This window comes from Gekko japonicus, unplaced genomic scaffold (assembly GCF_001447785.1).
Source record: "Gekko japonicus isolate JY-2015 unplaced genomic scaffold, Gekko_japonicus_V1.1 scaffold3, whole genome shotgun sequence".
NCBI classification, from domain to species: Eukaryota; Metazoa; Chordata; class Lepidosauria; order Squamata; family Gekkonidae; genus Gekko; species Gekko japonicus.
Genome location: NW_015170887.1, coordinates 2,080,258 through 2,092,167, shown reverse-complemented (window position 1 = coordinate 2,092,167; position 11,910 = coordinate 2,080,258). Strand labels below are relative to the sequence as shown.

The following is an 11,910-nucleotide window of genomic DNA, read 5'->3' as shown; positions in this document are numbered from 1 at the left end:
AAACTATGGTTTTAGAGAGGAAAAAAATGAAATGGAAAATGTTTGGGAGAGTAGAGGGGGAAAAATATCTCTAGAATGTATAAGGTGTTGTTAAAATGGTATACAGAGGAGGAAACAGTAAAAGAGCAGATGATAAAATGGGCTATTAATATGAACAAAGAAATTGATATTGAAACCTGGGAATATTTGTGGAAAAACTCTATTAAAATATCGGGCTGTACCAATGTTAAAGAAAACTGTTATAAAATGATGTATAGGTGGTACATGACCCCAAAGAAAATTGCAAATATGAACCAGAATATGTCAAACAAATGTTGGAAGTGTAAAAAACATGAGGGCTCATTTTATCACATGTGGTGGACATGTGAAAAAGCTGTGGACTATTGGACAAAGGTCCACAGTGAAATGCAAAAGATACTGAAATGCTCTTTTAAAAAAGCGCCTGAAATTCTGCTTTTGGGACTTAAAATGGAAGAAGTCAACACGACGAAAAAAACTTTACTCTGGTACTTAATAACAACAGCAAGAATGATTTATGCACAATTTTGGAAAAATGAAAAAGTACCAGAGACCGAAGACTGGATACAAAAAGTTCTGTTCATGGCTGAAATGGATAAAATTACAAAAAAACTGAGTAATAAGGAAGACGACGTATTTTTAGAAGAATGGAGTGACTTTAAAATATATCTGGAAAAGAACTGGGATGTAAAACAAAATTTAATATGTTTAGAACAATATTAGGTTAATTGATGTTATCTGGAGACAGTAGTAATAAGAAAAATGATTTAACTGACGACGTATTATAATGTGGGTGGAAGGGTGGAAGCATTGCGGGAAGCCACAGGAGGAAGGGGAGGTAAGGGGAACGGGGTAAACGAAGGGAAAATGAAAATGAATATTGTTGGATGTTAAGTTCCTATTGAAAATAAAAAGTTTGTTTACCAAAAAAAGGAGGCAAGAGGCAGGAAGCAGGAAGTGAAGAGCCTCTGAGAGAGCTGGGGGGGGGAAGCAAGCTACGGTGTGGCTGCAGGAGCAGCCCTAGTAAAGGAAGCAGGAGAAGGAAGCTTCTTGGGGGGCGGTTTTGAGCCCTGTGCAGGCCGCATCTGGCCCACAGGCTGCACGTTTGACATCCCTGCTCCAGGGCACTTGTTGGCTTCTGTGTGAAACCAGATGCTGAGCTAGATGAACCATGGATCTGAACAACAGGGCTCTTATGTTTGTGTAACAAACATGAGAGGCATGTACTGTGTTTTGGAATCTATTAGCAAAAAAAAAAGTTTATAGCCCTTGTGGTTGTGAAGACTCATTGGAAAAGTGTCTGCAGAAGACTGTAGTGTTCAGAAGGCAGAATTTACATGCTGTGCAAAAGTACAGAGCTTACTGTTAGCCCTTAGTCCCAAGAACTATTTTTCTCCACTAGTCTTCCTTCTGAAATGGCTTCTTGCCAAAATGTTTCAAATTACAAAATTGTATGATTTCCATATAAAATACTGTAATAATAGGATAGCATTGAAAATCTGAAGTATTATTGGAAACGTGGCATGAATCTAATAGTTAGTTTTTTATAGTTTCTGAGCAATCAGTGATGCCATGTAGTTTGCACACCTGCACCTTGGAGTGCAGGTTATTTGCCAACAAAGCGCGCACTGTGTTTTGAGAAATGGAGGCTGCCCTCCTTTTAACTTTGGTTTTGTTTGCAGCTGAAGGAATCTAAGCGAGCAGTAAACAGCCTGCGAGATATTGTAGATGATGACGATGATCTTGAGAAGTTCAGCTGGAGTGGGGAGCCCGTGGGCAGTAAGTGCAGGGGAACCCGAAGTGGATGTGGGGAGGGGGATATGTACAAAAGCATAATTATTTGGACTGATACTCATGTTTAGCTCTCAGTCAAATGTGTTTGAGTTCTGTCCACCCTTCTTTCATTCCCGGGCAGAAAGTATGCAAGGACAGACAAATGAAGGGAATGGAGTCACTAAAAGTGATCACAGAAGGTAATCCTGGTGATCCACTTGATGAGAGAAAAATCCAAACAGGACCTTGATTACACTCTCTTCTTAAGACTGAGATAGGGTTTGATGCTCTATCCTCTAAGCATTGTTTTTCTCAGTTTAATTTTCTGTTCTGCTGAACATCCTGCCTAAGCGTTCTGTTTAACTTGAAGGGCTGTAAAGCACACCGTGAATCTGGGCCTAATTTAAAATATTGTTTTACTGTTCTATTTTTGCATATCTATAATTTTAGTAAGCAAAAAGGAATACTGGCTATTGTCATCAATCATCTTCCCATCCAGATGGAGGAAACTAGACATGATAGGTGCTTTTGTCCTCCGCTGCACAAAGAGGTTCTTTCCGGAGTCAGAGTCTCTGCAGTTCATGGTCCACTGCTTTGCTGTGTTTAACTTGAGTCCTTCATGCACCGCTGTGTTTTTCTATGGACATGTAAACATCTCAAATTACTACCCTGCTGTTGTGCACATCATCACTTAAAAGTGATGAATTTAAGAGCTCCAAACTTTGATGGGGCTTCTCGATTATCTTTCATTTCACTTCAACTTTTGATTTTCCTCTAGAACATGGAAAGAAATTGGACAAGTTTAGCATTATCCCAGTTCACACAATGTGACAAGATCTGGGCACTGCTGTAGGATTTCAAGTGTGGGTTTTTATAATTTGTTGTTGTGAGTTGCCTTCAGGGTTTGATAGCAGAACAGGCAGGTTATAAATGTCTGAAATCTATGTAATAAACATAGTTGCTAAGAGAATTTTTAAAGGTTATGCTCTTTCTCTCCCCCACCCACCCCCCATCATAGGCATTTCCTGGTCAATCAAAGAGACTGCATCTGCCAACAGTACCCCAGAAGGAAGTGATCTGGGCCCGCAAAAGAGCTCTTCCTCCGCTGCATCTTTCCCCAAACAAGCCTCTTCCTACTCGCTAAGCAGCTTTTTCAAAGGTAGAATCTCCCTGTATAGAAACCTAAGAACTGGGCACCAGGAGGCTGACCTTTGGGCCCAGTTTAAAAAAGACATCTCCATATCCCTTATGTTCTTAGTGATTGACACTGTCTTTTATTACAGCATCCGTGAGTCTCATTTGGACAAATATGCATAGTGAACATTCTTGGTGATTAACCCGCAATAGTGGAATTTTCTTTCTGTGTCTCAGAGGCTTGAGAGTTTTTCAGAAACCTCTCAAGATGGGGGGCAGGCAGGGGCCCTGGCTGGTGGCTGGCCTGCAACCATTGGGGATGCTTTAATCTAGCCAGGTGGGGTTGTAATGTGTTAATCATTTGTCAGTTTTTTTTAAAAAAATAGGTACTCTTTGTAAAGTTGTATTAACAGTTGATACTTTCAAGCCTTCACAGAGCAGCAGTTGAAATTAGATTAATTTTTTTTTCATGACTAATTTTTCAGTCTGATAGGAGGATAGCATAGAATTTACATCTTTTGGCATGCACACATTCCTGTGTTGTAGAGACAGGCTTACTGTTCACCTTTTGAAGGTACAGTTTCCACAACTCCTTGGAGAAATGTCTGAGCTGAAAGCTTTCCAAGTCTTCTTTATTAAGTTCCTCACTGTGTTGCACGACAGCCTTCCGTTTGGTAGAAGAAAGTAGAGCTGCCTACAAGAACTTTGCACTTCAGTGCTGCTAAACTCAAATTCCCCATTCCCAAGTGGGCCTACATTTTGTTCCATCTGCTTCCGTTCTTCCTGTATTATATATTAAGCAAGTCAGTATAGGCATACGAACACATCTGGGGCATATTCATGTAGTGCCTGATCTCAAAAGCCACACCGTATCCCTATACAGCTTGGTGGATGTCACACATAGCAGACAGGAGTGGGGAAAGCACAGGAAACACTCCCCTCTCCCAGCTGTGGCTCTACCTACATGAACTGGGGAGTACAGCCTGGTGTAAGAGTTAATAGAATAGGTAAAGCACAGACATAATTAAGGAGCAGTTCCTCTTCCATCATCTTTTCAGCCTTTAGCTTTCCGGTAGGAAATTGTCCTGAACTCACAAACAAAAACATTTGGGAAGGAGGTATATATTGTGTGAATGTCCTTGAAAATGATCCATCATTTGTATGTAGGCCTAGCTAAATGATGCTTTTCAGGTATAAGGAAATGGAAATATTTCTGTGTTTTCTTTCAGGAAGAAACAAACATGGGAGTTTTCAGTCACTATCTGATGGTAAGTATTTAGATTTTTACAAGTGGAGGACCCACGGACTTACAGGGGGCATCTAATTTCCATCTCTCCTCATATCCTCTTTCTCTTTCTTGAAAGCTCTCATAGATTTTCCCCTTTTCCTGCTTCCTTCTCTCTTTCCCCCCCCCAGCCAACCTACCTTTATCTGCCCCTCTGTCTTCAGCTTTCCCTAATTCCCTTCCCCTGACCTTCTCTCTCCAGGAAACCTATGGCCCAGTTGCACTGTGGGAAACCTGCAAGGACTTGCGGGAGGTCCTTCACTTTCCCCTGTATTCCCTCCCCACAGTATGTCCAGATTTAAGTATCTTCAGATTTAGCTGAGCTGACTGTTAGAATATACAAGCACTTTTGGGGGGGATTTTGGGGGGAATTATGCAGTACTTACTGTCCTATCAAACCTAAACTAATTTTACTGCTTTAGCAATATAAAATACATCAATTGTAATTTACCTATCACATAAAACTGCAGCATTTGACATATTTATGGGGATAAGAAGTTGTAATTGCCATAGTTTTATACAAGCAAAATTGCAGATATACTCAATACTTGAGAGAAAGCTGCAAGATGAAGCTCCCTATGCTATCTTAGCACATATACCTTAACTTTTGCTGTCTCATTAGCGAGAACTAAGTTCTCAATGAAACTTTTCCTCTGAGGCTTTGATGCAGTTTCTGCCCTACCTCCTAATCTTTTTTTCTCCCTCCTGAAAGTTAGGACAATAAGCTAGTTTTTATCTGGTCTGTGGGTAAATGTGTCACAGTGGTTTGTGGGAGAAGAAAAAAGGTCAACCATATCAGGTTAAACGGATAACAAAAGACATGGAACTTTTGAGAAGCAGTGAAATCCCTGCATACTCCCCTCATGAAGATTAGGTATTCTTCTAGTGCAGAAATGCACCTTGGATTTAAGAACTGTATGTGCCTACAGCATGCCAGCCTTGCTTGTTGTGGTGGTTAGGACGCGGACTCTAATCTGGGAGAACTGGGTGTGATTCCCGACTCCTCCACATGCAGCTGCTGGCATGACCTTGGGTCAGTCACAGTTCTCTCAGAGCTGTTCTGGAAAGAGCAGTTCTTGAAAGAGCTCTCTCACCCCACCTACCTCACAAGGTGTCTGTTGTGGGTAAAGGAAGGGGCAGGAGATTGTAAGCTGCTCTGAGACTCCCTCGGGTAGTGAAGAGCGGGGTATAAATCTAATCTCCTCCTCCTCCTCTTCTTCTCATTTTAAAAAGCATTTCACTCATTCTAAAACAGAAAATGTTGCATTGGAGTTTTTTTTCAGTACTCCCCAAAATTTCCAGTTGTTCCACTGGAAAAATTGAAAGAAGAGCTGGGGGGGGGGACATGTTTCCCTGTCAATTTTTTTCAGTTTTTTTCTGGGCCCTTTATATCTCTAGATATGATCTCAAGATCCTCGGTTCACTTCAATGGGATGCTTCTCTCTACAGAAATCCACCTCATCTCTCCCATCTCCTTGGTTATGAAGAAGAGATTGGATTTATACCCCGCCCTTCACTCGGAGTCTCAGAGCGGCTTACAGACTCCTTTCCCTTCCCCTCCCCTCAACAGACACCCTATGAGGTAGGCGGGGCTGAGAGAGCTCTTTCCAGAGCTGTCCTTGAGAGAACAGATCATCAAGCAGCTGCAAGTGGAGGAGTGGGGAATCAAACTCGGTTCTCCCAGATTAGAGTCTGCGCACTTAACCACTACACCAAACTGGCTATAGCTGATAGTCTATGCAAACTTCTTCTCTCTGGGGTTTCCTGGACACCACAGGTCCTCTCTAGCCAGAATTCTGTTCAAGGCCTGAAATCAATGGGCAGAAATGGGAAGGCTGCTGACTGAGAACAGGCTCTGAGATGAATACATCCTTGTGCCTTTCTCCCTTATGCTGCTAGCTCTCTTGTGGTCTTTACAGAGGAGATGGTAACTCCTTGTATTTCCCCAGGTCTTTGGGGTTATGTTCAAAAGTTCTGCTGCTTAATGTGTATGTGTTCAGTTTTAACCAGAATTATTATTTTTTATTGTGATTTCGTCGGGTTTTTTTTAAGGTGTAGGAGTTTTTCATGGTGGTTCTGTTTGAAGTTTTACTGAGTTATAAGCTCCCTCATGGACTCAAGTTGGGTTTGAAAAGTGGGATAGACATGTATAATTAAATAATCCTGTCCTTTCCAACACAGCTCTCACTGACACAGGAGTTAAAAATTATGCTCCAGAACTGCGCAGACCAAAAGCAGAGTACAAGGTAGGTGCATTTTGAGTGTGTGGGTTAAAGACAACATGATGGGGAAAGGAAATTTGAAATGGAGTAGTCAAACACTGTCTGAGCAGGTGTATCTCATGATTGTTGGATATCCTTGCTTCATCTTCTTGTTCAAGGTCTGTCTGCTGGATACCCACTAAAAATACATCGCTGGCTGCTTGCTTTAACAGTCTGCAAAGAAACAGAGTTTATAGAGGGAAGAGGCCAGGCATGGAGGCTGAACTCTCTTCCAACCTTTTGAGAGCCTTTGCACGATTAGTAGTGGTTGGAAGAGAGAGGAAAGAGACTTGCTCCTGGGCTTTACTGTGTCAGGAAGAATCCAGTGGTGGACGTTTTAATTCTTATTGGTGTAAATAATGGGTGGTAAAGATAATTGAATGTGTAACCGGATCAGAAGGCAGCCAACACCAGTTGATATCTATGTGCAGTTATTCAGCTTCCTTCCATGTGCTGTTTGTCACCCCATGAATGAGGGCCTCTCAGATGTTAAAGGCATCCTGTGTTCTTACATTTTAGGACTACAACAGTGTCTGGAGCCCTAAAGAGACAGTTAGGCGGCTGCAAAGGGGCAAGGTACGGGGTCTTCCATCACTGCGTCTGAGAAGCTGTATGTACTCACTATGTCTTCCTAAGCAGAGTTATACCTTTCTAAGCCCATTGACTTCAGGAGACTTAGAAGAGTTTAGCTCTGTTGAGGACTGTATTGTCAGATTGTTCCTCACACTGTTGTTGTTTATACCAATGCATATCAGCATAAAGATATGGCTTGTAGTGGCTTTCCAGAATTCTCTGCAGCTGGTGGTCTGGAAGAAAAAAGGGTGGTATAAATTTCCAGAGTTAATGGATGATTATAGCAGAAGTAGCAGTCCCTGACCCACAATGGAAATGTGTCTTTATTGGATAGGGGATTATGGCTCGACCAGCTGTAGAGCAGGTATTTTAAGAAAGCATCCAAGGATCCTGAAAGGAATTCCTTCTTTTGCTGGTAGGTGGAGAGGGAAATAATATACTGTTGTAGGATTGGGGAGGGAGTGTTGCACAGTTTCATCTCAACTACTTTCAGAAACAATAAGCTGATATGCGATGTAAATATGTGTAAGATAGCAAATCGAATAAATAAATAAATAAATAAATAACAATTTATGCATATTGTTTGACTCTACTCAGGAGGCTGCCTAAAATGGGACTTATGGAAGGTGTTTAAGAAGGTAGTTTTGGAGGCTAGGACAAGAAACGTCCCCTCTAGGTGATGTCATCACGCCAGGCACATTGGCACGGATGGGGCTTCCCCCGCGGGCCAGCTAAGGATCCCTAAGCTACAGCAAAGAACTTTACACTGAGATGGACTGAAGTTGTGTAATAGAATTCTACAAACAAATCTGACGAGAGCAGTTTGCCAGGTTTACCTTGAGAAAGGATGGAAATGAGGATCTTTAGCTGGCCCGTTGGGAAGCCTTGACAGTTGCTACGCTTGGACTAAATATACATGAGAAGAAACTGATAAGGAAATAATTAGAAGTGAACTTTTGCACAAGTGCTTTATTTAAAAAACTTGTGCATTATAACCTTGCATGTATGTTTATGTGAATGTGTTTGGCAAACAATATGATTGACTATACAATGCTACACTGAGTAATTATATCACAGCTGTATTTTGGTTCTTCTTAATTTTCTTTATTTTTGGATTTATATCCCGCCCTCCCCAAAGACTAAGGGCGGCTAACAACGAGGCATGAATGCCAAAGTTAAAAGAGTAAAAACAGAATAAAACAATACAATACAATACACTAAAGTGTCGGTGCTCTAAAGGTCACATGGGTCTTTAATTGCAAGATGGGGTTCTGGAGTTACTAATACCAGACCAACAACATACATCCCAGCAGCACTGTCATCCCATCTTCATCCAGGAACGTCTCGCACCCCGATGATGCCCACGAGTGGTGGTAGAGGTGCGGAGATGGAAGATAATGGTGGCAGCGGCTCCTACTCAAAAGCCTGGCGGAAGAGCTCTGTCTTACAGGCCCTGCGGAACTGCACAAGGTCCCACAGGGCCTGGTTCTCCTCTGGGAGCTCATTCCACCAGGTAGGAGCCGCCACCAAAAACACCCTGGCCCTGGTGACAGCAAATTTGATATTCCTGGGGCCTGGAATTACCAGGAGATTTTGACTCCCCGACCGTAGTGCCCTTGAGGGAACATGCGGGGAAAGGCGGACCCTTAGCTGGACCCTGGCCATAACTGCTTTTCCTGTGATCTCTCATATATTGCTGTCTATCTGGGGAGTCTTGCAGTTGGCTGAGAAGGACTGAGAGACTCTGAAAGCTGCTGGAACGAGGATTTGTGCTGCAGAAGCCTCTAATAATAGCTGCATTGCAGTCAGCAGTCACTCGCAAAAAGCAAACTCATGAGCACAGCATCACATTGCTAGCCGTTCAGGGGAATTTTAATTGTGTCCAATACAGGCCCCTAGAAATGGCTTGTGCTGGTGTGCTTGAGTCCCTGAATTGCAGGGAGAGTAGCTTATACGAATATCTATCCAGGTGTCGCTCTGCCACGAATGTTGCAGCCATCACTGTGGTTCAGGTATTCCAGGTGCCTCTCTGCTCCATTGCACGCACCCTCTTCATTTAACATTGTCCCCTTACAGGTCTGTCCACTGGAGAGGTTTCACTCCTTGCAGGAGAAGCTGCTGCTGCTGGACGAAGCTGTTGCAGGACACGATGGCAACGTCATTACAGCTGTGAGTCTTGCAGTGATCTTGCATAAGGGGAGGTTTATGGATGGGGAAGTTGATTTCGTGAAGCCAGCTTCACTGAGCACTGAAAATGTCAGGATGCCTCTTGGTACCCAGGCACCCACTCAGCTTGCCTCTAAGAATATGGATTGTAAATGGGCTCTTTGAAGCCCCTTGAATATTTTCCAGTATGTTCCTGAAATGTTCCTAAATTTAAATACCGTATGCTAGTGTGTGCAGCCCACCTGTAAACAAGCTTTGCAGGTATAAGGCTGCACTTGAATTGATCCCCTGCTAAGAGGTCTTGGGAAGTGGGATAAGCAAGACCTCTCCCTGAACCCATGGGGAGCTGGTCATTGTGGGTTACATGAACCGCTGATTTTAGTGTCTGTAGGAGATGGGTCTCTTATTCTGTTATGTGCCCGGTGACATCAGTTCCAAGTTGATCATCAAAAATGAAGGCAACATATGCCAAGAGCAGATTAAAACATGAATTATAATAAAACCCAGTCCTTCCAAAATAGCTAACCAAATGAAGTATTGAATCATTTCTCAAAGGTGCTCAGTCTTTGTGGTATGTCCTTTTTGTTAGGACGCAAACCTTTGTGTAGCTGTTTTCCCAGACTACTGAGTGCAAAGGAACGTGTCTTCTGTGCTTTGTGTGCTACTGTTTCCCGGATGTAAATAGTCCAGTGCTAAAATAGGCAGCTGGAGCTGCGGTGGCTCAAGTGGTTAAGATGCTGAAGGTCAGTAGTTCAGCAGTTTGAGACCCGGGTTGCCGCATGATGGAGTGGGCTCCCGTCTCTAGTTCCAGCTCCTGCCGACCTAGCAGTTCGAAAGCAAGGAATTGCAAGTAGATAAATAGGTACCACTTCGGTGGGAAGGTAACAGCGTTCCGTGCACCTTGGTGTTTAGTCATGCCGGCCACATGACCACGGAAATGTCTTCGGACAGCGCTGGCTCTTCGGCTTTGAAACGGAGATGAGCACTGCAACCCTAGAGTCGGATTCGACTGGCTTTCAAGCAAAGGAACCTTTACCTTTACATTTAAAATAGGCAGCAAAATGACAGAAAGTAGGGGTGGTGCTAGAGAGGCCTTAAAAGCACTTGAGTGCCACTAAGCTGCCTTTCCCAATGATAGTGCAAGACTTTGGTGGAGATGAACCAGCTCAGCTGAGGAGTCTGTCTGCTTTCTTACAGGTTCTAGTATTTCTGAAGAGAACCTTAAAAAAAGGTACGTGTGGCTGTGAAGTGACTAGATTCAGTGGCGTGGGCTACTTTGGTTGATATTTTATTCCGGTATTTCCCCCCAAAAAAATATGTATGGTGCTGTACTGTAGTTATGCAGCCCTGACCTGGGTGGCCCAGGCTAGATCTCAGAACCTAAGCAGGGTCAGCCTTGGTTAGCGCCGAGGAGGTCCAGGGTTGCTATGCAGAGGCAGGCAATGGCAAACCACCTCTGTTTGTCTCTTGCCTCGAAAACCCTACAGGGTCGCCACAAGTCAGCTGTGACTGGACAGAACTTTCTGCCACAATTATACAAACGTGTGATGTAAGCTGCGCTAAGTGGGAGTGCGGAAGACCAGGATATAAATATTTATATTAATAAAATAAAAGTTAGATTACAAACTCTGTATCTTCCATAGGAGCAGGACAGGTCAGCAGACTTTCCAGGAGACTGAAATAATAGTATCTCTCCATCATCAGCACAGCCATCTGTGCTCACACTGATTTCAGTGCCTGCAGTAAAATTTGCCGTCCCCATGAACTGGAGAAGGGTAATTTCACTGGGGTTGTTTGGGGAGCAGCCTTGCCACAGGAAATGGCCATAGCCTGTATCCATTAGTCATGAGGTGGGGAATGGAGTTGTTCTTCCTCACCAGCAAAATTCTAGGTAATAAACATTTATGCAACTCCATTTCATGTGGCAGTGGTTATTTCAGTGGACATACTGTCAGTGTGATTGCTAGGAGAATGCAGTTTTTCTGCAGCAGAAACATTGCCTTGAGAAAGATATTGGGATTCAGTTTGGCCAGTGAATTAATTAACTTCACAATTCCTGTGTGAAAATATTGCTCTTGTTGGAGCAATGAGATTACAGAAAGTTTAGAAGCTGCTCATCACCCCTAGGCCATGCAGTACAACTAGGAGATGACCCTCAGTACAATAGGAGAGATTGAGTGCTCGTAAATGGCTCTGCGTCTACATGGGGGGAAGTCTTGAGTGGAGTGCCACAGGGCTCAGTCCTGGGCAATGCTCTCTCTAAGCTGTGGAGTCTTGTGAGCAAAAATTCTACTTTGTGAGCTATTGGCATTAAAGCTGTGAGCCAGCAATTTGACTGCTACATAAATTAGTTTGCTCTGGAGCCATCCTTCCTGAGCGAAGACAAAAATGTGTGAGCCGGAGGCTAAAAAACTGTGAGCTAGCTCACACTAACTCAGCTTAGAGGAAACACTGGTCCTGGGCCCGGTGTTCAATGTTTTTATAAATGACCTGGAGGAAGACATAGAGGGGATGCTTATCAAATTTGCAGATGACACAAAGCTGGGTGGGATTGCTAATTCTGAAGAAGACAGAGTCAGGATTCAAAATGATCTAGATAGGCTGCAACAGTGGGCTGAGACAAAATGAATTTCAATAGAGAGAAGTGCAAAGTCCTACACTTAGGCACAAAAATTCAAAGGCACAGATATAGAATGTGAG

The 11,910-nt window shown here is 43.2% G+C and overlaps 1 protein-coding gene across 1 annotated transcript in view; it reads left to right on the top strand.

The window, feature by feature from the left end:
• Nucleotides 1–11,910, top strand: part of VIPAS39 (VPS33B interacting protein, apical-basolateral polarity regulator, spe-39 homolog) — a 33,183-nt gene that overhangs the window by 6,279 nt on the left and 14,994 nt on the right. Inside the window, exons 3-9 of the mRNA XM_015418357.1 lie at nucleotides 1,701–1,797; nucleotides 2,810–2,950; nucleotides 4,155–4,193; nucleotides 6,392–6,456; nucleotides 6,991–7,047; nucleotides 9,121–9,213; nucleotides 10,408–10,441. Of these exons, the coding sequence (XP_015273843.1) occupies nucleotides 1,701–1,797; nucleotides 2,810–2,950; nucleotides 4,155–4,193; nucleotides 6,392–6,456; nucleotides 6,991–7,047; nucleotides 9,121–9,213; nucleotides 10,408–10,441 (526 nt within the window). The remainder of the gene's footprint in view (nucleotides 1–1,700; nucleotides 1,798–2,809; nucleotides 2,951–4,154; nucleotides 4,194–6,391; nucleotides 6,457–6,990; nucleotides 7,048–9,120; nucleotides 9,214–10,407; nucleotides 10,442–11,910) is intronic.